This window comes from Lynx canadensis, chromosome C1 (assembly GCF_007474595.2).
Source record: "Lynx canadensis isolate LIC74 chromosome C1, mLynCan4.pri.v2, whole genome shotgun sequence".
Lineage (NCBI taxonomy): Eukaryota > Metazoa > Chordata > Mammalia > Carnivora > Felidae > Lynx > Lynx canadensis.
Window position 1 is genome coordinate 182835404 of NC_044310.1, and position 26281 is coordinate 182861684.

At 35.6% G+C, this 26281-nt stretch overlaps 1 protein-coding gene across 2 annotated transcripts in view; it reads right to left on the reverse strand.

Moving 5' to 3' along the window:
- The window catches only part of PGAP1 (post-GPI attachment to proteins inositol deacylase 1), an 82909-nt gene that overhangs the window by 38852 nt on the left and 17776 nt on the right, over window positions 1-26281 (reverse strand). For both annotated transcript variants that reach the window (XM_030326204.1, XM_030326203.1), the window contains exons 4-10: window positions 15489-15660; window positions 11839-11996; window positions 8862-8914; window positions 7996-8062; window positions 4355-4460; window positions 3621-3676; window positions 1912-1995 (exon numbers count right to left, since the gene is read on the reverse strand). In XM_030326204.1, coding sequence (XP_030182064.1) covers window positions 1912-1995; window positions 3621-3676; window positions 4355-4460; window positions 7996-8062; window positions 8862-8914; window positions 11839-11996; window positions 15489-15660 — 696 coding nt within the window. The remainder of the gene's footprint in view (window positions 1-1911; window positions 1996-3620; window positions 3677-4354; window positions 4461-7995; window positions 8063-8861; window positions 8915-11838; window positions 11997-15488; window positions 15661-26281) is intronic.

Sequence of the window (26281 nt, forward strand, 5' to 3'; positions counted from 1 at the left end):
CTCACCCAGAGCCTGCTTTGGATCCTCTGTCTCCCTCTCTCTACCATGCTCACGCTCTCTCTCTCAAAAATAAATACACATTGAAAAAAAAATGATACCATAAGAATACAGTCAGCTAGGGGTACCTGGGTGGCTTAGTCGGTTGAGTGTCAGACTCTTGATTTCAGCTCATGATCTCATGGTTCTGGAGACTGAGCCCTTGAGTTGGGGGGGTGGGTAGAGTCTCTCTCTTTCCCTCTCTCTCTGCCCCACCCCCACTTGGCTCTCTCAAAATAAATAAATAAACTTAAAAAAAGAATACAATCAGCTAAACCCAGATTATGGGAATTCTGTAGAACATATAACCCACTTTCTTAAATAAATGGCGGGGGTGGGGGGAGTAAAGAGGGGCTGTTATAAAAGACTTAGGATCCATGAATCAAATGCAACATGTGTACTTTTTAGATTCTGATTCAAATAAACCAATGTAGAATTAATTGAATGAGAGGAAAATTCAACATGGACTGGGTATCACATGATATTAAGGCATTAATAATTAATTTTATTGGATGAAATAATGGTATTATAGTAACATGCACAATTCTTATCTGTTAGAAAAACATATTGAAGTATTTAACGATGAAATGATAAAATGCCTAGAATTTGCTTTAAACATGGTTCAGTCAAAAAAAAACTGAGGAAAGTATAAACAAGAATGGCAGTGTTGTTATAGCTATATGATGATTATGTGAGATTTCATTATCATATTCTACTTTTATATGATTGAAAGAAAACTTCTATAATACAAATTGAAAATATTTTAAAAATTCACTACATGACTTTATCCTAATTAATACCCATGGACCTTAATTACAGAAAAGAAATCCTCCAATAAGTCAAATGGATAATTTGAACTTTGGCAAGGATTTTTCTCAATATAATACTAAAACTATAATTTGGAATTTAGTATTAAGTGAGTTTGGATATTTTAAGACAGCAGTCTAAGGGCTAGATTCTCCTAAGATAAATTGCCCATACAGATTTTAGGCTAAGAGATGCTAGTCTCTGTGAGAGACACAAAACTCTGGTCATCCCACTAAAATTAGTTTTCATTAGCATCTAGCCTGCAATGCTTGCCTATAATCTTTTCTAAAGATTTTACAAAATATCAAATGGCAGTATTTACCAAGAAAGTGACACATGAGATTCTAGTTCTAAAGAATACAAACAATCCAACAAAAGGGAGAAGAGGAAATAAATTATGAAAAATGCATAGACAAAGTGAAGAATCCTGGGAAATGAAAAAAAAAAACTTTTTTCAAAAAAAGAGGGAAAAGAACCCAAATTGGGAAACAAGTTCCCGAAAGTATGCTGATAAATTATTACTTAAATATTCCTAATATAACAAAGGCATGCTATAGCATTTAACATATTTTTTACAATGTCTAACATAGTAGGTACTCATTAAAAAGAAATAAGAAAAATAATCATTTGTTAACTCTTTGTCTAGGTAACACTGTAACAAAGTTATTATTTTAGAAAATGTTTGGTATAAAAAAACCTGCAATTTTAGTGTGGTAGCCAATGGAAAACAGTATTTACTTCATACAGAACAGTTTTGCTTAAATAGATCTGTGAATTTTAAAATTAAAGGAGATTGAACTGAATTCCTTCATCCTAAATACAGTGAAAGTAAGGCAGAAAAACAATGTGAAAGACCTAAACTAGAACCAAGAGTATAATTTCGTAGTAAATTATCAGTCAAAGGAACAATGATTAATATTTTTTAATCAAAACTCCGTTCCAGACAAATATTTTTCAACTTATTAGATTTGATTAATAGCTCATAGCTAGAGGATATCTATTAGATATTAGTCAAATCTTTAAAAACCTAACCTTTTAAGTTTACATAAAATGTGCCAATCATCTTACCAGCATGGTGCTCTGACAATATACATGAGTGTAGATTTTTCTATGATTTGCAAGAGGAAACGTAAAATATATCTTATCAGATTCCTAAAAAACAAAAAAGGGAAAACATAATAAAACTATTAAGAGAGTAGATAAATTCATCATTCAAATATCCAGATAAAGCAATGAGTAATTATTCTAATTTTATCATTCTTGGTATTGTTAAGAACCAACATTCTAGGAGTGGGAAGATGTAAGACAGATATAAGACAGGGGTATCAAGTACCCTGTAGTCCCGAATTTGTCCTGGAAATATTGTTTGGGTTGAGGTTTTGGCCTTATGATCAAGATAAAATACATTTCTTAACTCTGTCTACTGAAAAGGCCTAGAAATGCTAACCCACTAGCCATAAACATCTCTAGTGACCAAATTATGGTTTTTAGACACCAAATAATATTAAGAGCTCCTTAGAGAAAAAGCTGATTCAAAGTATGCACCAGGAAATGTGCAAAATGAGCTCAAATATCTTCTCATACTAGATAGGGAATAAACTATCAAAGACAACTAAAGAAAAGCTTTATCAAAAAGATTCAGAAGCCTAACTTGAAATGCCTTCCACTGGTCAAAGACAGAACGACTTTAATAGTTTAGATGGAAGTGCAAACATGTTTGAAGTATGAGTTCATAATAATACTAGAAGAAAAAGTCCCCCAAACCATTTATGATTACTGATGGAGGAGGCTTGTGAGCCAACTAGCTATTCTGAAAACCAGAAATATAAGACCCAAAGATACAGGCAATTTTAATTTTTTCCTTTTGTGATTATGTTCCACTTCTGATAAATTTAGATGAGAAATTTCCCAATACAGTGCTCTACTTAATAAAGAAAAAGTAATCAAATTAGAGTGCCACCATTTTTGCATCCCCCTAAATGAATTAATGACTCTAGGCATTCTTCATCAATAGCTGCTAACATCACAAAAAAAAGAGTAGCCAAAACAAAAGCTGACTCTGATCAAGCAATTGAATCTGATCCACAAACTAAGTCACCAGAAGAGTAGACAAAGGAATATATAAATGGCATGCAATGGGGAATATAAGGGAATGCATATAAGGGAATGCAATCAGCAAAATCAAGACTGTGAAACTCCAGAGGACGAATGACTTGTTTTTTCAACAAATAAGCTGCAAGGAAAGAATGGGATAGAGGAAGTATGAGAGGTTAAAAGAGGAATAAGAGACATATCAACAAATGACAATATGTGGACACTTGTACTCTCATTTAAACAAACTGAGAAACAAAAAATTTGACAATTATGATAAAAGTGGATAACTGAACACTAACTAGATATTATTAAGGAATTTTCATTAAATTGTTTTAATGTGGGAAAATGATATATAGTTATCTTTTTAAAAGAGTCTTTAGGGGCGCCTGGGTGGCGCAGTCGGTTAAGCGTCCGACTTCAGCCAGGTCACGATCTCGCGGTCCGGGAGTTCGAGCCCCGCGTCGGGCTCTGGGCTGATGGCTCAGAGCCTGGAGCCTGTTTCCGATTCTGTGTCTCCCTCTCTCTCTGCCCCTCCCCCGTTCATGCTCTGTCTCTCTCTGTCCCAAAAATAAATAAACGTTGAAAAAAAAAATTAAAAAAAAAAAGGGTCTTTAACTTTTAAAGATAAATAGTAAAATGTTTTTGAAAAAAAAGTAAAAAAAATCCATTGATGGTATACTTACATTATAAGCCACATAGGTCCATTTGGACACTTTTACTGGAACCCACATAGATGTCCCTAAGGTAAAGGAAATTAATTTTGAAACATTAAACAATTTCTTTTACTGAATGCTCATGAAATATACTTCTTTTTTTGAACTACTTCTCAATTACAGCAGGATTTGAAAAACAGGGTTTCCTGAACAATGGCTATTTTAAAATAAAAAATCCAGTAAGATGTTATCTATATGCTCATTAGCAACTAGCATTCACATCAAGGAAAACATCTTAAATCTATCTGGTGTCTTTAACTCTAAGAAAGTATCAATAAAAAGGAAATAAATTATTTCATTTTCCAAACTGAGTATGACAGGTAATATGTTAACAGCAAAAGATACGCTGTTACACTAAAAGAAGACTGAAAAATGACTGATACTGAAAACCTAAGTAAAGATTAATTATTTTATGGGACTGTCAGGAGAATAGAGACATTTAATTCTATCTTTAAGTTTTTTCTACTTGTCACGTTATTTTCAGGACAAAATTTTTATCAGCCACATCTTATAAATTGTTTTTTCTACTCTTTCCCTTCCTTAACCAAGAACCTCATCAGAAACTATCACAGAAAAATTAATAAGATATAACAGAATTATAATACCTGAAATACCAAAGTTTCAAAGACTTTGCTAATAATAAATTTACCTAAAAATAATAATCAAAACTTAATTTAAAATAAAAACATGTTATTACCACCAACCTGTTAAATCAGAAATTATTGCTGGATTTTCCTCAAAGTGTTTTGCTGGATGTCTTATAAAGTGGTGATTCAAAACTGACAATTTCTTCTTGGGATTTTGAGTTATCTAGAAAGAAGGATACATTCTGCATCTTTTTGTATCCATTGTGATAGTTCAATAAAAATTTGCTTCAAATAATAACAATAAGAACCAAGAGTTATTTACTCTGGGTCAGGCACTGTTCTAAGTACTTAATATGTTAATAACTCATTTAAGCATCGCAAGAGCTCTAGGAGATAATAACCTTTACATTTGCATTTTTACAAAGAAACCAAAAGCAGACAGAAATTAAGGAACTTGCCCAAGGTCACATTCCTATTCAGAGTCTGGGTCAGGATTCAAACCCAGGCAGTCTGGCTCCAGAACCCATGACATTAATCATTACGCAACTGTACCTCTTAAGTAACAGTTAAGAATAAAATATACAAAGGTGTATAGAGTCAGATGAGAACTTAAGAGATCCACCCGACTAGTGATTCCAACACACTGATTCCAAACTCAGGCCAGTGCCAATCCCACAACAAATAATTCACTGGTCATTAGAGAAAATATGAGTTGCCAACTGTACTTCCTTAGAAACTACTTTCCTCTACTTTGTCCTACTTACTTTCATTGTGTCTAAATGTCCTTTCTTTCATGAAATGAAAATGAGAGCAGAAAATAGGATTTTTTTATTGCCTGTTTTAAAATACCATAGCACAATAAATATCTACAACTTTATACCAGTTTCTCCCTTAAAGAAAAAAAAAGTACTGGGTATAAAATCCATTTAGAATCTACCACTATTTAATTCTCTAATTTAAGCACTGAGGCTCTGACAGGTAAGCGATTTTCTCAGTAACATAGTGAGAGGATGAAAAAGAAACGACAGTGAGGACCCATGTCTAATAAATCTTTTCAATCCCTTAGGAAGTCACCTTTTGCTTGAACATTTATTTCTAACTTGCTCTTGTGGAAGCTAGTACAACCCGATTTCAACAATTCTTATGGAGAATGGTCTGCCAAATCTGACTCCTTGTTACTTTGCTATATGAAGTTAGAGGCCAGCCCTTCAAGAAACTGAAGACCAATGAAACATTTCTTTACAGATTAAACAATTTCAAAAAAAAAAAAACAAAAAAAAAAAACCAAACACATCAACTGTTTTTCACAGAATTATTTCAAACCCTCACCACCCTGACTGCCTTCCCTGGATAAACTCAAGTTTGTTAATGTCCTCCTTATGATACAATATATAAAATAGAATATAGTTCTTCAGATATCATATAACTACAGTAGAGGAGACTGAAATTTTATCTTCATTGATGCAAACTCAAGACTTTAATCAACTCAATCTAATATAAAACTAATTCTGACTTTTTTTTTTTTAAGCAGCCACATCTGTTTGCAAACATTAAAAGTAATAGGTCTTTTTGACAAAAATTTTAGTTAAGACAGGACTCTCCCATCCTTACTTACTCTGGGGAATCCATCCATTCATAAGTTTTTAGCTATGTCTTTTATTTTTTTAAATTTTTTTAATGTTTATTTATTTTTGAGAGAGAGAAAGAGAGAGAGAGAGAGAGAGACAGGGCGTGAGTTGGGGAGGGGCAGAGACAGAGGGAGACACAGAATACAAAGCAGGCTCCAGGCTCTGAGCTGTCAGCACAGAGCCCAACATGGGGCTCGAATTCCCAGACTGTGAGATCATGGCTTGAGCTGAATTACGATGCTTAACCGACTGGCCCACTGAAGCGCACCTGAGCTAGGTCTTTTATGATAACCATCAGAAATTATTCTCTAATTCTGATTTCTTCGTACCACATGTTTGGGACTAAAGAAAGGTAGCAATCATATCCTAACTTTTTAATTGTCTAATATTTAGTCCAGTCTATTATATATAGTGAGTTTGTGAAATAGAACTCAGTTTCAAATTTTGATTCTTAGCAATATTAGTTATCAAAAATTTCTCATTTGTCTCTTAAAAATGTGTCTGTAAAATACTTATCTATCCAGAATTATAACATATTACATACTAGTATTAATATGTTCTCATCTCAGGACTTAATGGAAAACAAGATTTATTAAACTTAGTTTTATGCAGTGTCAACTATACTTCAATTAAAAAATAGATCTATGCACAATTTTTAAGGATTAAACCTGTCTATTATTGTTCTTCATGGGCTGAAATGGTTTCTTCCCTAAGACTACCAAATGTCATTCCAAATACAACCTGGTCTTGCAATTTCAAGGGATTCTATTATTATATCTAGTTGCACTCTCTCAAACAAACTCATAGTTTGACCATAGTTAAGACTCACAATTAAAACAAGGTTGAAAACTAAAAAATGTTTACGTTCCATGACCAATTCAGTGTTAATACTATAAAGCTGATTTACTTTAATAAATATACTAACTTGAATATGGTATTTTGTGGCTTAAAATGTAGTAAAACACAACAATCTGGGTCTCCCTTTTTGGGGGAGTCCCTCTTTTATTGCATTCTTCAGGAGAGAGGTAAGCATCTCATCTACTAGTAGTTCTGCAGCTTTCTGAAGGGTTAAGGAAAAAACACAAACACTACCCCCCACTTCCCCCAACAGAGAAAGCAAAAGAGCAAAGTTCTAAACACAATAAGGAAAGCATTACCTAGAGATCTATTGATAAACAGCCACACATACTAGTCTCTCAAAGAATTGGAGCCTTCAAGAGAAAAAATCCAAAAATATCTGAGCTGAATACTTTGTCATAATGAAGAAAACTACCTAATACACAAGGAACTTCTTCTCCAAAAGGAGAAGCCACAACCATAGTTCTCAAAACATGTTTCTATAAAACAGTGAAAGACTCCAAGATGACCTGAGGTTAAAAAAAGAGCTGCTTAAGATGAAAAACAGCAGTATGTTCCCAATTCACAGAAAAATATGTAAGTTCATTCCCTGAATTTTGCTGGAATCCTTGGTGCCCACTACTATATATCTGCTGGCAGACAAGAAAGAGATGAAAGAGCAATACTATAAAGGGCACTAGGACTTCCAGGTGTCCTGCTAATTGAACAACTTGGTAAATCACTGGCCTAGAGAGTTTATAAGTGAAATCTCATTACAGAAAAGATTCAACTTCTAGAAGTACATAATTTAAGTTTTGGCCAGAGTGGGTTATTCAATGAATTCAATGATAGGAATGACTTTTCTTATCAGAAAGGTAAAGATGCTTTTTAAAAAAAATTTAAACAAAAAAAAATTAAAACAAAAATGTCTAGTAAGATAGATCATGAAGTCTACAACATATTACTAAGAAAAAAAAAGATAACCTTGTAGTAAGTATTTTCCTTAAAGTTAAAAGGATATATATCAAATTTTAAATGAGTAAAGGTGAAGAATTAGGGGGAAGATTTAAAGTATCCTTTCACTTCTTCATTTTCACTGCATTCAATTAATTATTCATAGTGATCAAAGTATTATCGGATACAAATAAAGAGATTTCTATTTTGAAACTAATTAGTTATATAACATAAGGCATCTACTTTTATGAAAGTAAAAAAAAAATGTATTAAATCCTTCCCTGCTGTAACAAAAGCTTTTACTTTACTGAAGTAATATTTAATTTTAAAAATACATACTTGTTTAGTATCAGCATCAATAAGATCAAAGAATGCTCGAATTGTAGTCAACTGCAATTGCTTACACCTAAAGAATAAAGTTACAAATGAAACGTTCTTTAAAAGTATACTTTTGATACAAACATGCACAATTCTATTATTTAATGGAATATCTGGGTTTCCTTTACTGCTCTAAACTCTAAAAGTATTTAACAAATCATTATTATCAAGTATATATCTTAAAGTTGAAACATAAAAATAAAGCAAATTAAATCTTCCTGGATGTTTGACAGTGGAACTATCAGGGTCCTTCTGTTTTCCCTAAGTCTCCTTGTCTACCCCAGCTATAGACAATATCTGCCCCATCTTTCTATGCCTAAACTGTTGTGCTTCTTTCAGACACCATAGACTACACAGCCAGAGGAAAGTGAAAAAAGAAACTTTAAGCCAAATCATATAGAGAGAAGATAACTAGGGTCTACATATTTCTTACTCGTAATCTATTTTTATAAAGGATAAATCTAACTCCTACTTGGCTTTCCATGTACTATTCTAGAATAGTCAATGCTACATTAATCAAGTTCCTGAGTTTGGTGACTGGCCAAGAGCTCAGTGGTCTTATCGCAAATACCTTCAATTTTGCTAAACTATGACAAACTCGAAAATTTTGATATTTGAGTCTAGCTTGAGACTGATGCTATTGGTTCTTCAAGAAATGATTTTACAGGCTGCCAAAGGAACCTTGGTCATACTGAGACAAAAACCAAGGTTAGAGTTCTAGGTACTTTAGTCAATCTTTCTCCCATATCATTATTTGTGGATAAATCAATGCACTGATGAGAAAAAAGGAGCACCACAAATCACCAAAATAAGTTATATTAACTTACCACACAATGGAGAGGTGGTCTGTTGAGACCCAGGTCTTAGGCACTGCTGAACTCTAAAAGGACAGGAAAAAAAAATCCAACTTAAGAAAAGCACATTTGTTATTCTCCAAAAGGTTTGAAATTCCCAGAAGCTAATATTTAGAAACATGTAACATTAGTTTCACTACTTTATGATGCATAGACATATTTAAATGATGATTATAAAAGGTGATCCAAAAATATTAAGGTAGTCCCTGCATAAAATCACTGTCATTACTCCTTAGTCAAGCTTAAATTACCCTTTAAAAAATTATTTAAGTATCCACAGATTCCTTACTGAAGTTTAATGTCTAACTCTATTACTCTATTAAGAGGCTGTTTATGATTCTTTAATAAATCACAACTATTTTAGTAGTTTTAGTTCTGACTATTCTTTGATAAAGTCTAAGATGTTACTTTTTAATCAGGTGTGCTTGAGAAATACCCAGACCTGGGGAGATTTTTCAAAATTAACATGCCTGACCACAATTCCAAAACTATTAAATCAGACTCTTACAAGTAGGGCCCAAGGTTACCTATTTTGAAAAAAATCCCTAGATTAGGATATGTATTACTAGTTAGAGACAGAATAGGAAAAGGCTCCTAAAAAATATAACTATTTGAAGAAAACTTCCTGACAATGGCACAGTACCCCCTTCAAGAACTAGACTCCTTTTCATACCAGGTAATGACTTCCTTCCCTGTGAACAGCATCTTACATACAATGGGGAAACATTAAGTAAATCTGATTATTATTTTTCACAGTGTCTCTCTTTGCATTCAAGAAAGGATTGTTTACTGTCAGCCTGGGTCCCTTAATGGGACTCCTTCAAAAACCATCCACCAACTTAAATACATATTTAGGGCAGTTATAGGAGTAAAATGTAAACTTGTATAGTGTTTAAGTGCCAGTTCTGTGTGAGTGTGTATCACAGCATTTCAGCCTACTTTACTAATACAATCGAGGTCTCTAACTTAATTTTTCTAGTTCCAATGGATGTAAATGTCAATTAACTATTCTTGAGATAATCATTAAAAAATTGTTACTTCTTAATAATTGTTTTTTAAAGTAAACATACATGCAGATATATAAAAGACTATAAACTATTTAGGGGCTAAAATACTAAATAAAATTCTGACAATAACCAGCTTTGAGAAAATTCCATTAAGAGATAAAATATTTTCATCAGAGATACAGAATTACAAGCTCCTCAAACAACAAATTATCAAACGCATCAGAAAAGAGGGACACGGACACACACACACACACACACACACACACACACACACCCCTTAAAGAAACCAAAGTTCTTTAAAAGATAAGCTGGAGGAAAGGACACCAATAGAGCATCATGCCCCAACCAAGTCTAGGAAATAAGACATCCAATTATATATATATTTGTGTTTTACTAAAGAGTTGATATTTCATGTTTTGAGGACTTCAAGCAAATATCTGCCCAAAATATTCAACACCAAATAACAAGATTCATACTAATAATGAGGTCTGAGAGATTTTCCAATTTAGTTGCAAAGCTATTATATGGTTATATCACAACTCCTCCAGTAATAAGAAAATGGTGGGTAACTACAAAATGGCTTAATAATTTTTGTTTTATGTGTGGCAAGTATTCAGTAATACTTGTTCAATAAACGAACAGTAACCTAAGGTGGGGCAATAGATGAACTGAGCAAGGGAGTTATGTACGAAGAGAACAACCATGAAACAAAGCGCGATCTCTTAAAAAGCAAAAAGAACTCTATGGATTTTTTTAGAAATTAAGTTATATGGGGCACCTAGGTGGCTCAGTCGATTAGGTGTCTGACTCTTGATTTTAGCTCAGATCATGAATTCAAGGTTCATGAGTTTGAGCCCTGCATTGGGCTCTACACTAACAGCACTGAGGCTACTTGGGATTCTCTCTCCCTCTCTCTGCCCCAGCCCTGAGTGCACTCTCTCACTCTCTCAAAATAAATAAACTTAAAAAAATTATTTAAAAAAAGAAATTAAGTTATATTTGGAAATGATGTGTAGTATACACATGTATACATACTACATACAATATCTACACACTGTGTAGAGTTAAAAAGTTAAGATGATAACTGAAGATTTCAAGGTAAAATATATAAGAAATAATATAAATCCTAAAAGAAAACTTGAACTCACTTTACAGAGGCTATGTATCCCAGTTAAAGACCAAATACTTGATGTCCTAGCAGGGGAGAATAATTAGCAAATTAATCAATCAGGGTTCTGTTATACTATCAAAGCTACTTTTTTAATTTTAAAATTGGTAAACCTTAGAGCGCCTGAGTGGCTCAGTCAGTTATGCATCTGACTTCAGCTCAGGTCATGATCTCACAGTTCATGGGTTCAGGCCCCGCATAAGGCTCTGTGCTGACAGCTGAGAGCCTGGATTCTGTTTCAGATTCTGTGTTTCCCTCTCTCTCTGCCCCTCCCCTACTCACACTCTCTCTCTCTCAAAAATAAACGTTAAAAAAAATAATAAAATTGGTAAACCTTTATTCAAGTTCAACACTCATAAGTATGTGATATGCTTGATATTCGACTTCCATTATAAATAGCATACCACTCAGATGTAACAAGGGGCCCTTGGACTTCAGTCCACAAATTCTTATGGTTAAAACTCATCAATGAGTAGATACTTATTTTGAACAAGAAACAATTATTCTTACGAGTCACCTTCATAAATAAGTAATTTTCACAAGCTTTCTAAGATCCTTTTCACTTTCTGTGGACATAAGCACTATGCCTCTGCCTTCCCAGCATATTCATTCTTTCATATTCTGTCTCTCACACACAAACGTGCACACACACACCCACACACACATAGCACTACACCAACTCAGTAGTCATTTTCAAGCAAGTATATATTTTTCCTTTCATACCCCATTGTATCCATCCTGTTACTATTTCAGTAGAATCTTAAAAAAAGATTACCACAACAGATAAGGCACTGGTATGATGGCTTAATTTTGGAAGAAAAGTCAGTCCTGAACGAACTTGGTAATCCCGGAATCCTCCAGCTACAGAAAGTGTGGTTAAATTTATGTGTCTAGCATTTAGAATCCAATAGTTGTTTACAGTCATATAAAAATCTGGTAGGAAATAAAGACACATATTAAAAATTAGTAGTCATTCCCTGCAACAATAAAGTATCTATGATACTAATACTAAACTGAATTTCTGTTTAAGCCATACTGAATTGCCTACAAACAATGTTATTCACATTTCTCATTTTTGAGTAGTCAGTATCTTTATACATGGTCTATTTTCCCATTAAATCAGAGTACAAATACTAAGAGTTACTTAAGGTCTCAGTAAAGAAAAAAGATATTCAAACTTCATTAGTTTTGTCAAGTCCATACACAAAACAGGTCTCTACATCCCACAAAGATGCTGCTAGACCATAAGCCACACAGTGTAATAAGGAGAAACCCCTAAAATTCTACCAAAGATAAAGTTCACTATGCTAAAAAAATGGTAGATCTTCCTAATCATGGCAGTATGAGAGCTTAGCAGCTCTCTACTGTGGCCAGTTACCACTATACAAAGTACTATTTAAGTGATTAAAATACAATCAGGACAACAACAATCATTTTAGTCTTGAGACTCGATGCTGCTATGGAAAACTCTAAGGGTTAAGAAGGTTCTACTCAGGGTGCTCCTGGGTGGCTCAGTTGGTTGAGTGTGTGACTCTTAATTTTGGCTCAGGTCATGATCTCACGGTTTGTGAGATTGAGGCTCACATTGGGGTCCGTGCTGACAAGGTAGAGCCTGCTTGGGATTCTCTCTCTGTCTCTCTCTCTCTCTCTCTGCCCCTCCCCTACTCCCTACTTGTGTGTCCTCTTTCCCTCTCCTTTCTCTCAAAATAAATAAATAAACTTAAAACAAACAAAAAAAAAACCTCATTTAGTGTAAGTAACAAGTAGCTCAAAGGGAAGAATCTGCAATTTTTCCACTTTATCTATGGAAGATGAAAACAATACAGTGTCAAAGATTTGAGGCCAGGGCAGGGGAGTTCTCCTTTCCTTTCTGATTATCAGAACTTAATGTGTTTTTACCCTGGCATTTGATCCTATTGAGGGCTTCAAACATTTTGGAACAGCAAACTTCTCCCATTAAAGATCTCAGCAATATTTAATTAGAATATGACTAAGCAGACCCATTCCTAACATCTGCAGGTCCTAGGACAAGAGGACCAAGGAACACATGCTATATGTCTAAATATATGTCTAAATATTTAACAGTAAAAATTTCAGCTAACAAACTGTTAAATCAATTATCTCTGCCTATCTTGACAAATATACATCTTCCAAATAACCTGGAAGACCAAGTTCAAATAACAAGTTCTAGGACATCTCAGAGATGGAGACTAGATGATGACAGCACAGGAAGAGCAGATCTCTAATCCATCACTGTACTATCCTCTCTTCCCATCTCAATTTCATCCTGCATTACAAGGATGAAGGATACCCAAGCTCTATTTGTACCTCATGCAGAGCCATCCCTTAGCCACAACTCAAGTTTATATACCTGCCCTCAGAACAGATCCAGGTAAGAGGCCCACACAGGCCATGGAAAAGCCTGGAGGTGGGGTTACCTGGATCATGGTCCAAAAGTAAAGGCACAGCTGCAAATATAGGCCAAGCTGCTTGGCCTATATACTCCTCGCCTTGTGGTGAATGGCAGTGCCAGGGCAGGGACCCCTAAAGTGCAGAGCCCAGTGCACAGCTTCCATTCCCCTATTGAAGGGCAGTATTTCCATCAAGTATAAACAGGGAATGCACTTCTGGAGGTCATATGGGTCTCCTAAAAACCTCCTAAAAAAATCCACCACCCCTAGAACTTTTGTTTTTTCATTCCAATTTTGGCTTAATGAAATATGAAATAAATACAGAATAAATAAGAAAGAGGGTTGCTAATTACTGGAAAGGCACCTAACATTAAGAATTACTTTCAGCCTGGGGCGCCTGGGTGGCGCAGTTGGTTAAGCGTCCGACTTCAGCCAGGTCACGATCTCGCGGTCCGTGAGTTCAAGCCCCGCGTCGGGCTCTGGGCTGATGGCTCAGAGCCTGGAGCCTGTTTCTGATTCTGTGTCTCCCTCTCTCTCTGCCCCTCCCCCATTCATGCTCTGTCTCTCTCTGTCCCAAAAATAAATAAACGTTGAAAAAAAAAAAAAATTTAAGAATTACTTTCAGCCTGAACCTTTCAGAGACAGATCATCAGTAGCCTTCAAAAACAGTAAAATTGGACTCTTTTGAAAGCTCTTTCCTCAAAGAGTTTTTTAAGATGTATTCTGAGTAATTCTAACTTAACATACATGGCTCATCGACATAAAATGTAATAAAAAAGTTCTCAATTGTGATGACAAGTATTATGACTAGTCTATGCCTTTGAATTTTTTTCTAAACCTATAGGTCATTTGTAATTATTAGAATTAATAAAGCAAATTTAAGCAACTTCATCAAAACTAAAAATTTATACTGAAAGATTTCTACAAGCAAAGTTTTAAATGTAATAAGGGAAAAAATTAAACTTCACTGTAGGTACTGTTGCACCAGATATTCCAGCAAATAAATTACCCCTTGGCAATGTTATGTTAAAATGGGTACTTTGGTTTGGAGTCACTAAGGTGTATTTCTCATTTTTATCACAATTAAGATAATGCAAATTTTGATAAGGTAAGAAGTGGCATAAATTTACTGCTCAGAAAAAAGAATTCTTTTTCAAAGACTTTCTTCTGTCATATAACATTTCAATAAACAGTGAAGATAACACATCTTTTAAAAATATTTATTTATTTACCTTGAGAGAGAAAGCATGAGTGGGGGAGAGGTAGAGAAAGGGAGACAGAGAATCCTAAGCAGGCTCCATGCCCAGCACAGAGCTGGACACAGGGCTCAATCTCCTGACTGTGAGATCATGACCTTAGCCGAAATCAAGAGTCAGATTCTCAACCAACTGAGCCACCCAGGCACCCCAATACTAGACTTTTCTTTGAACATGCAGATAGTAATGGTACCTATCTCACAGGACTGCTCTAAGTCTCAAGTGAAATAATAATACATCATGTAAAGTCCTTAATACAACACCCAAAATATAGCAAAGTATAGTAATAAGTATTAGGAATTCTATCGCAAATTCTAAATGTTTAAAAATTTATTTAAAATTTACATGGTGACCTATTTATTTTAAAACAAGGCATTTCTACTGTTTTACTTAAAATATAAGCTTATTTTGAATAGAATACTGTAAGAGTTAACAAAACACAGGAAGTTTAACAAACATACTTTAAGAGACAGAGTCATCTCTAAGAGTAACTAAACTGAAGCCCAAGTGTCTAGGGATTATAAGATACATGTTCTCCACAGTAAGATGCTACTGACAGAGAAAACAAAAATTCCAATTATTAGCCTAAGCTGAAAGTCACAAAGAAAGATGCTCAGAAATGGAGGTGTTAATTTGAAACTGAGCTGCTTCACACATGGATAAATCTACAGCACACTCTAAAGAAAGCAGGAGCAAGGATTTGTTTAATCCTAAACAATAATGAGGAGGTCAGTTAGTGTTTATCTAATAGTACTTACCTGTTATGAAACGATCCAATGGCAACACAGGAGCAACATGAGGTGTAGCTTGTGTAATAAGAAGATTTATCAGATCTTGTTTAAAATTTTTCAATGTAAGCAATGCTCTTGCAACAAGGCCACCCATAGAGTGACCAATTATTGCCACACTTTTTGGAGCAAATTCTTGACCCTATAAAAAAAAAAATCACCAAGGCATAATGAAGGCTTATCATAACAAAAATTCCAAATACTTACCTCTCTATATGAGCAATTTTATAGAAAAAAGAAAATTAAACTACTTACATAAACTTGCATAAGATACAGAAATATATTTTCATTTACTTATAATTGGTATATGCTACCATTTTGTATCCTGCCTAATATTTTTAATGGCTATGCTTTGGTTTTCTGAACCAAAATCAGAACTCTTTGTCTACCATATCATGTCTTACCATATGTTACATTGGATGTAAAAGGTGTAATTATATTTGGTTTATTCCAAAATATTAGATTTTATAGCATAGAAGTCAGATCATTTATTTGAAACTGAAAACATCACAAAAATTCAGAACAATTATGGTTGCCATAACAACATGATACCTCATCATATTGATATATCTTATCAAGTTACTTCTCTATTGTGCACCTGGGTTGAAAAAGAAACCAGCATTCCAAAATATTTATTCACTGACAATTACATATTTTATTTTTAAAATAAGTATTGCTTTTACAAAAATCTTTTGTCTCCATATAGTATCCTTAGTTTCACTGCCAAACTTTTGCTTATCACTCTCCACACTAATCCTTCATCTATGCCTTCTCTCATAACTATGAATAAATTGGGCTTTTTACAGAAAAGAATTAACACAGTAAGCCTGAGACTGTTATCCTTATAATGGACTGCATATAAGTTGGCTCTGGGATACAGTCTGGAACCTTAGATTCCTGGATTTTCCCATAATTTCCTAAATGGAAGAATGGCTCACTATGCTGAAACTGTTTTGCAAATAATACAGTTTATACTGCATACCTGCTGTCCTTCTGGTTGGGATTTTAGTACACGCTAGGCACAGGGTCTCTACATGACCAGCCCCCAGTAAATACTATGGACACTGAACTTCTCATGAGCTTCTCTCACAGACAACACTTCACACATCACAATTCATTGCTGTATGAATTAAATGGATCCAGTGCAACTCCCCTTTAAGGACATTTGGAGGCTTGTACCTGGCTTCCTCTGGACTTCACCCCATGCACCTTTTCTTTATTGATTTTGCTTTGTATTCTTTCATTGTAATAAATCATAACCATGAGTACAAGTACATGCTGAATCCTATGAATCCTTCTGGACAATTATCAAGCCTGGGGATGGTCTTGGTGATTCCCAACGCAGAGCTGATCTTAAAAAAAAGCCAAACTCTCCATTTGTGCTCTGAAACCCATCCCCTTCTGCCTTCTCAAGTACATCACTCCAGCAATTCTACTCACTTTTTTCTTGCATTGTTGTTTCTCACTCTCTACCAGATTATTCTTGCTAGTATAAAAATATATTATTATCCCTTAAAAAATAAAAACTACTCTTTTGACACCAACTTTACCCTTAGTGAGCACATCTTTCTCTACATTTCTATAGTGTAACTCACTAAAATCAACTGCCTATACAGTACTTGCTGTCTCCAATTTCTCAACTTCCATACACTCTTACACCTACTCCAATCACACTTTCACTTCAACACTCCTCCAAAATTATCAAGTCACCAAGGAATCTAATGGCCAATTCTCAATCCTCATCTTATATGAACTATCAACAGGATTTGACATAGATCACTTCTTCCTCTTTGAAATGATTTGTTCGGATTCCTTGACAACGTATTATCCTGGTTCTCCTCTTACCTCACTGGCTTCTTTTTAGTCTCCTGCTGTTTCCTTCTCATCTCCCCCATGTCTTTTTTTTTTTTTAATGTTTACTTTATTTTTGAGAGAGAGACAGAGACAGAGTGTGAGCAGGAAAGGGGCAGAGAGAGGGAGACACAGAATCCAAAGCAGGCTCCAGGCTCCTAGCTGTCAGCACAGAGCCCAGCACAGGACTTGAACTCATGAGCAGATCATTACCTGAGCTAAAGTCAGATGCTTAAACAACCCAGGCACCCCACCCCCCATCTCAATAAGGTAGTGACTCAGGCCTCAGTCCTTAGGTCTCTTCTTTCATATCTTGACTCCATAGTGATCTCATCCAATCTCATGGCTTTAAATACATCCATATACTGGCAAACCTCAAGTTATTATCTCCAGACTGGACCTCTTTCTCTTGAACTCTAAACTTAAAATCCAATCGCATCCTAACTATACTTGGGATATCTAACATGCATCTTAAATCAAACCTGTCTAAAACTAAATTATTAATCTCCTCCAAATATATTCTTCTTACCTTTTCCCCCATCTTAGATAACGGCATTTGAATCCTTCTAGTTGTTCAGCCAAAAACTCTGGGTCATTCTCAACTCTTTTTGTTTCACACTGCCCCTCCATATCTGATCTGCCAGCAAATCTTGTTTCCTTTAAGATTTATACCAATCTATTTCTTATCACCTCCAATGTTACCAACTTGATTTAAGCCACCATTATTCATGCCTGAATTACTGCAATGAGCTCCTAACTGGTCTCTTTACTTCTCTCACATCCCTTCATTTATCCTTGAAACCATCCACAGAATAATATCATTAAAACCTAAATCAGGACATGTCACTCCTTTGCTCAAAAATCTCAGCAATGTCTTTCCCTATCATTTCAAATAAAAGGTAATATTCTTAAAATTGCCTACAAGGCTCTATCATTTGTCTCCCCCTGCCAAATTTTCCTTTATTAACTTATTCTATCTACTCCAGCCATACCAGTCTCCCTGTTTTTCTTCTAATACAGCTCACATGTGCTGGCCTCAAATATTTTACTTGTTTCCTCTATCTGAAATACTTTCCTCCTAAATACCCTCATGCCCTCTAATTTATAATAAACTGTCTGCTTCTCAATAGAGACCTTTGCTGGGGACCCTTATTTGTAATTGTAGTCTTCTACCCTTTGCTCCCTATGTCCCTTTCCTGTTTTATTTTACTTCTTGGCATTTATCACTCTGTAAGATAGTATATATTTTTATTATTTATATTTATTATCTGCCTCTCCTGACTAGAACATAAGGTCCATGAGGGCTTGGATTTCTGTTTTATTCACTGCTATAACTGCATGTAGATTCAGGTGCTGAATAAATGAGGTTTCTTCCATGTGTAATGTCCTCTCACTTTCTCACACTCAAATCCTGTCCATTCAACAAAATTCAGCTGTCTCGAACTCCTACAGCACCTGGTTGTAAAACGAATCTTATGTTCTAAAAGCCTCAATTTAAAAGCGAGTTTATTAGCTCTATTATAAATTTAATATGTAGTCATTAGGGAAAATATGAAAACAAAAATACAGAAGGGAAAAACTACCTAGCATAACACATTAAATATACACTTATTTATTGTGAATGACATTTATGGAGATAAATCTCATTCTGTAAAAACATATTTATCTTACCCAATATATATCAAATACTTAAAAGGTCCTGCACCTAATTTTGCTTGTCTCCTCCTATATTATCCAGTACAGATTTAAGTTTAAAAAACACTTGCTATTGAAGTAACTTTAAAATGCTGGCTAACGCAAAGAACCATGAAGTCTAAATTTCATTCTTAAGATGCATAAGAATATCATACTGCTTGAATTTTACTATAGCTATATAGTTAAGTCTTCAAATTAGGCAGTGCAAGTTCTCCAACATTATTCTTTTTCAAGACGGTTTGGCTTTTTTGGGTACCTTGCATTTCCACATAAGTTTGTAAATTTTTACAAAAACACCTCCTGGTATTTTCATTTGTATTGCATTAACTCTACTGCTTAATTTGGAGAGAATTTATCTCTTAATTTTAAGTCTTCTAATCCTTAAAGTTGGTTCATTTATTTGGATTCCTTTCCCTCAGCAAGTTTTACAGGTTGCAGTGTACAGATACTGTATATCTCTCATTAAATTTATCCATAAGAATTGTATTTTTATATTATTGAAAATGCACTTTAAAATTTCCCCTTCCATTTGTTCAGTGATTTTTGAAGACTGACCATTTGCCCCGAGAAATTGTTAAATTCACTCATGAATTATAATTCTCTGTAAATTCCTTTAAATGTTTCTGTATATTTGTATCATCTTTAAATGTTTCTGTATATTTCTATCATCTTGTGATCACATCTTATTTATCTCATCCAATAAACACCTTTATCACATACAGAAATAGTTCTTAACCTAATAGCTTGTTTCCTCCTGTAATGCATAATACTTAATTTCCTTGGGTTGAGAAAGTTTGCATCTGTTCCTAATGCACTGAATTTTGTGGGTTTTCCTTAAATCATGAATGGGTACTGAATGTAACCAAATGATTTTCTTCATCTATTAAGATGATCCTACGATGAATTACACTGATTGATACTTAAATATTAAACCAACTTTGCATTCTTGGGATAAATCCTATCTAGTCATACTGTACTTTAAAATATTGCTGGATTTGATAGCCTAATTTTTTGTTGAGAATATTACATCTATGTTCATGAGGAATACTCTCTATTTTTTTCCAAACAATATTAATGTCTGATTTTGATAAGGTTTGCATGTTTCTTAAAATGAACTATAAGTATTGTCTCTTCCTCTATTTTCTCAGCTTGTATGAGATGGGATTATTTCTTTCTTAAATGTGTCATGGATTTTACCACTGAAGTCATTTAACTCTAGGGTTTTCTTGGCAGTAAGATTTTTAGCTACAAATGTAAAAAATGTTAAACATATAGGGCTAGTCAGAGATTCTTTCTCTTGTGTCTGTTTTGTAATTTGTTTCAAGAGATTTGAGAATTTCAACCAAGTTGTCAAATTTATTGGTGTAATGTTGTTCATAATAATCCTTTAATAGCTTCTTACTACCTGTAGGCTCTGTAGAGATGTCCCTTCTTTCATTCCCAATATTGTTAATTTGTATTTTTTTTCATCAGTCTAGATAAGGGTTTATCAATTCTTAGATCTCTTAGAAGAATGAGCCATTGGTATAATTTTTCCCCCTTTGTCTATTTTCTGTTTCCTTGATTTCTATTCCTTATTGTTTCCTTCCTTTTACTTTGAGTTTTACTTTGTTCTTTCTATAGTTTAAGTTGAAAGTTGGATCACTGTTTTTAAACCTTGTTCTTTTCTAACATAAGCATTTAAGACTACAGTATGTCTTCTAACCACTACTTTAATTTTATAAATTCTGATGTGTTTTCATTTTAATTAGGTTCAAAACATCTTCAAATTTCACCTGTTTCTTTTTGACCTGAGTTGTCTAGAAGTAATCTCTAAATATTTGCTGATTTTCCAGATATGTTTTTGTTAATTTTAATTTTAATTCTGCTATGTTCAGAAAATATACCCTGTATGATTTGAATCCTTTGAAATTTACGTTGACTTATTTCATGGCCTAGCATATGAAATTTTTTGTAAATGTTCCTTTTGCATTTAAAGAGAACATAGCTAGTGGGGGAGCTAAGATGACAGCATAGTAGGAGGACCTTAAGCTTGTCTCGTCCCTCGAATACAACTAGATAACTATCAAATCATTCTGAATACCCAAGAAATCGACCTGAGGACTGACAGAACACACTGCACAATAGAGGGAGAAATGAGGCCACATCGAGGAAGGAAGAAAGATAGGAAGTACAGAAACATGGTTTGGGGGAGAAAGCAATCGCTGGTGCTACAGAGAGAAGGGAGCCCTGGTCCTGGAGCAAGGCAAGAGAGGGTGGAGCATACAGGGATACACACAAGGAGAACACTGGAGCCATTGGCTGAGAAAACGAGAGGGGCTGATTTTCATGAGTTTTGCAAGTTAGCAGGGCTCAAAGACCAGAGTTTTAAAGGTCTGCAGGCTTGGCTGGGAGAGACCCCTGAATGCACTGCCATAAACCTGGAAAGAAGGCAAACAACCCCAGGGTAGAAGACACGATCTACAGATCACTTAAGGCACAGGGGGAGAAACTATTTGTTCTTCTAGGAGGGCATCTGTGGGAGGGGGCATTCAGAGAGATGCCTCTGGGGACAAAACAGCTGGCAGGTGCCATTTCCTTCCCCTGCCCCTCATATAGGCACAGAGACACCTGCTAAGGGCAGCTAAATCGGACACTGGCTGTTCAGCCTGCTTTGCTCCTAATCCCATATCCCTGTGCTCTGTGCACAACTGCCCTTCTAAGTCAAACCTGTACCTATCCCAGCACAGTGAAACTCTACCTCAAAAGACCAGCACAGGCCCCTGCCACAGCACATCCCTAAAATCTGATGTTTCAAAAGTCAGCAGGCTTGGCTGGGATAGAGCCCAAAGTGCACTGCACTTGTCTAGGCAGGCAAGCAACCCGAGGCAGACAGCATGAAAAACACCTGGGAAAAACAAGGGGAAATTGTTTGTCCTTGAGAGTGCTTCCCTGAAAGCATAGCAAGCGCAGGAGAGGGGTCTCCAGGGACAAAGGAGCTGGCTGGTACCATTTCCCTTTCCCTCCCCCCACTTAGCATAAGCACAGAACCACCTATAGTAAACAGCACAGCACCAACACTGGCTGCCTAACCTGCTTACACCAACACCCGCCCGGTACCAGCAGAGTGGGCCCATTCCCCAAAGATCAGCACAAACCCGACACATATGAGGTCTACCAACCAGAGAGTTCTGCAAGGCTTCAGTACTTGTGGAAGTAGTATCAGGTCTGATTCAATAAACAGATCAGAACACACTTAGTTAAAACTTACCACACTCTGGCCAAAGTCCAAAAACTGCCCACTGCAAGCAAGGAGAGCCTCTGTAGACCACTGGCCTGAAGGATAGAGCAGCCAAAACACAGCAGCAGTATGCAGGCAGCACACACCAGAAACATTCCCGGAAGCACCAGGCCCTGGACACTAAATGACCTCTCCCCCATAAAGCCATTACTCTCACGAGCAGGAAAAACAACAGGCTTTTCCAACACAGAGAAGAAGACCGAGACTTAGACAAAATGCCAAGATGGAGGAAATCATACCAAAGGAAAGAACAAGAAAAGATCGCATGGTCAGAGATCTAATCAAAACAGACATAAGTAGTATGCCTGATGGAGACCTTAAAGTAATGATCATAAGGACATTCACTGACTTGAGAAAAGCATAGAAGACATCAGAGTGACCCTGGCTGCTAAGATAAAAGAATTAAAAAAACAATCAGAAGTGAAAACAGCAATAACTGAAATTCGAAACAGACTGGATAATACTAATCCACAAGAATAGAAGCAGAGGAATGAATAAGTGATATAGAAGACAGAATAACGGAAAATAATGAAGCTGAACAAAAGAGAGAAAGAATTATGGATCACAAGAATAGACTTCGGGAACTCCATTACTCCATTAAATGTAGTAACATTTGTATCATAAGAGTTCCAGAAGGAGAGAGAGACAGAGAGAGAGAGAGACAGAGAGAGAGAGAGAGAGAGAGAGAGAGAGAGAAAGAAGAAGATTTATTTGAGGAAATATAGCTGAAAACTTCCTTAATCTGAGGAAGGAAACACACATCCAAATCCAGGAGGCACAGGGAACTCCCATTAAAATCAGGCAAACATCAAGACAAATTGTAGTTAAATTTGCAAAAATAGTGATAAAGAAAAAGTCCTAAAAGCAGCAAGACAGAAGTCCCTAACTTTACAAGGGAAAACCCATAAAGCTAGCTGCAGACCTCTCCACAGAAACTTGGCAGGCCAGATGGGAGTGGTATAATTTTTTTTTTCAACGTTTTATTTTTATTTTTATTTATTTATTTATTTTTATTTATTTATTTTTTTTAATTTTTGGGACAGAGAGAGACAGAGCATGAACGGGGGAGGGGCAGAGAGAGAGGGAGACACAGAATCGGAAACAGGCTCCAGGCTCTGAGCCATCAGCCCAGAGCCTGACGCGGGGCTCGAACTCACGGACCGCAAGATCGTGACCTGGCTGAAGTCGGACGCTTAACCGACTGCGCCACCCAGGCGCCCCGGGAGTGGTATAATTTATTCAATGTGCTGAATGGGAATAATCTGTAGCCAAGAATACTCTACCCAGCGAGGCTATCATTCACAACAGGAGGAGACAAAGGATTGCCCAAATAAAAACTAAAGGAGTCCATGACCACTAACTCAGCGCTGCAAGAAATTTTAAAAGGGATTCTCTGAGTGGGAAGGAAAGACCAAGAGTGACAAAGAAGGAAGAGAAAATCTCCAGAAGTCACAACAAGTAATAAAATGGCACTAAATACATATCTATCAATAGTTACTCTGAATGTAAGTGGATTGAACACTTCAATCAAAAGATAGAGGGTGTCAGAATGGATAAAAACCTAAGACCCAGCTATATGCTGCCTATAAGAGGCTCATTTTAGACCAAAAGACACCCACAGATTGAAAGTGAGGGGATGTAGAAATATTTATCATGCAAAGCAAGTCAAAAGAAAGACACTGTAGCAATACTTACATCAGACAAGCTAGATTTTATTTTATTGTATTTTTAATTTAAATTTTAGTTAACATACAGTACAATATTGGATTCAGGAGTAGAATTCAGTGATTCATCACTTATATACAACACTCAGTCCTCATCAAAACAAGTGACCTCCTTAGTACCCATCACTCATCTAGCCCATCTCCCACCGACCTCCCTCCACCAACCCAGTTTGTTCTTTATCATTAAGAGTCTCTCGTAGTTTGTTACCCTTTCTTCTCCTTTTCCACCCCCCTACCCATATGTTCATCTGTTTTGTTTCTTAAATTCCACATATGAATGAAATCATATGGAATTTGTCTTTCTCTGACTGACTTATTTCACTCAGCATAATACATTCTAACTCCACCCACGTCACTGCAAATGGCAAGATTTCATTCTTGTTGATGGCTTAGTAATATTCCAGGGTGTGTGTATGTGTGTCTGTGTGTATACACCATATCTTCTTTATCCATTTATCAGTTGATGGACATTTAGGCTCTCTCCATAGTTTGGCCATTGCTGATAATGCTTCTATAAACATTGGGGTGAACGTACCCCTTCAAATCTGTATTTTTGTATCCTTTGGGTAAATACCTAACAGTGCAATTGCTGGATCATATGGTAGTTCTATTTTTACTTGTTTTGAGGAACTTCCATACTGTTCCCCAGAGTGGCTGCACAGTTTCACACAAGGTAGATTTTAAACCAAAGACTGTAATAAGAGATGAAGAAGGATACTATATCATAATAAAGGAGATTATCCAACAAAAAGATCTAATAACTATAAATATTTATGCCTTCAATACTGGAGTACCCAAATACATAAAACAATCAATAACAAACATATAAGAACTCAAGATAATAATACAATAATACTAGGGGACTTTAACACCCCACTTACATCAATGGACAGATCATCTAGGCAGAAAAGCAACAAGGAAACAATGATTTTGAATGACACACTGATATAAAGAACTCCCCAAACTCCACATCCGAAAAACAAATAATCCAATGAAGAAATGGGCAGAAGACATGAATAGACAGTTTTCTAAAGAAGACATCCAGATGGCCAACAGGCACATGAAAAGATGCTCAACATCACTCATCATCCAGGAAATACAAATCAAAGCCACACTGAGATACCACCTCACACTGGTCAGAGTGGCTAAAATGAACAAATCAGGAGACTATAGATGCTGGAGAGGATGTGGAGAGATGGGAACCCTCTTGCACCATTGGTGGGAATGCAAACTGGTGCAGCCACTCTGGAAAACAGTGTGGATGTTCCTCAAAAAATTAAAAATAGATCTGCCCTATGACCCAGCAATAGCACTGCTAAGAATTTACCCAAGGGATAAAGAAGTGCTGATGCATAGGGGCACTTGTACCCCAATGTTTATAGCAGCACTTTCAACAATAGCCAAATTATGGAAAGAGCCTAAATGTCCATCAACTGACGAATGAATAAAGAAGATGTGGTTTATATATACAGTGGAATACTACTTGGCAATGAGAAAGAATGAAATCTGGCCATTTGTAGCAATGTGGATGGAAATGGAGAGTATGATGCTAAGTGAAATAAGTCAGGCAGAAAAAGACAGATATCATATGTTTTCACTCATATGTGGATCCTGAGAAACTTAACAGAAGTCCATGGGGGAGGGGAAGGGGGCAAGCCATAAGAGACTCTTAAATACTGAGAACAAACAGGGTTGATGGGGGGTGGGGGACAGGGGAAAGTGGGTGATGGGCATTGAGGAGGGCATCTGTTGGGATGAGCCCTGGGTGTTGTATGGAAACCAATTTGACAATAAATTATATTTAATATAAAAAAGGGCAAAAAATAAAATATTTACTGAGTCAAAAAAATAAAATAAAATTAGGTTTAGTCAACATAAAAAAAAAATGAATGACACACTGAACCAGATGAACTTAACAGATATATTCAGAATATTTCATCCTAACACAGCAGAATAAACATTCTTTTCAAGTGCACATGGGACACTCTCCAGAATAGATCATATATTAGGTCACTAATCAGGCCTCAACAAGCACAAAAACACAAATCATACCATGCATATTTTCTGACCACAATGCTATGAAACTGGAAGTAAACCACAACAAAAAATTTGGAAAGACCACAAATACATGGAGGTTAAACAACATGCTACTAAAGAATGAATGGGTCAAACAGGAAATCAAAGAAGAAATTTTAAAAATAGATAGAAACAAA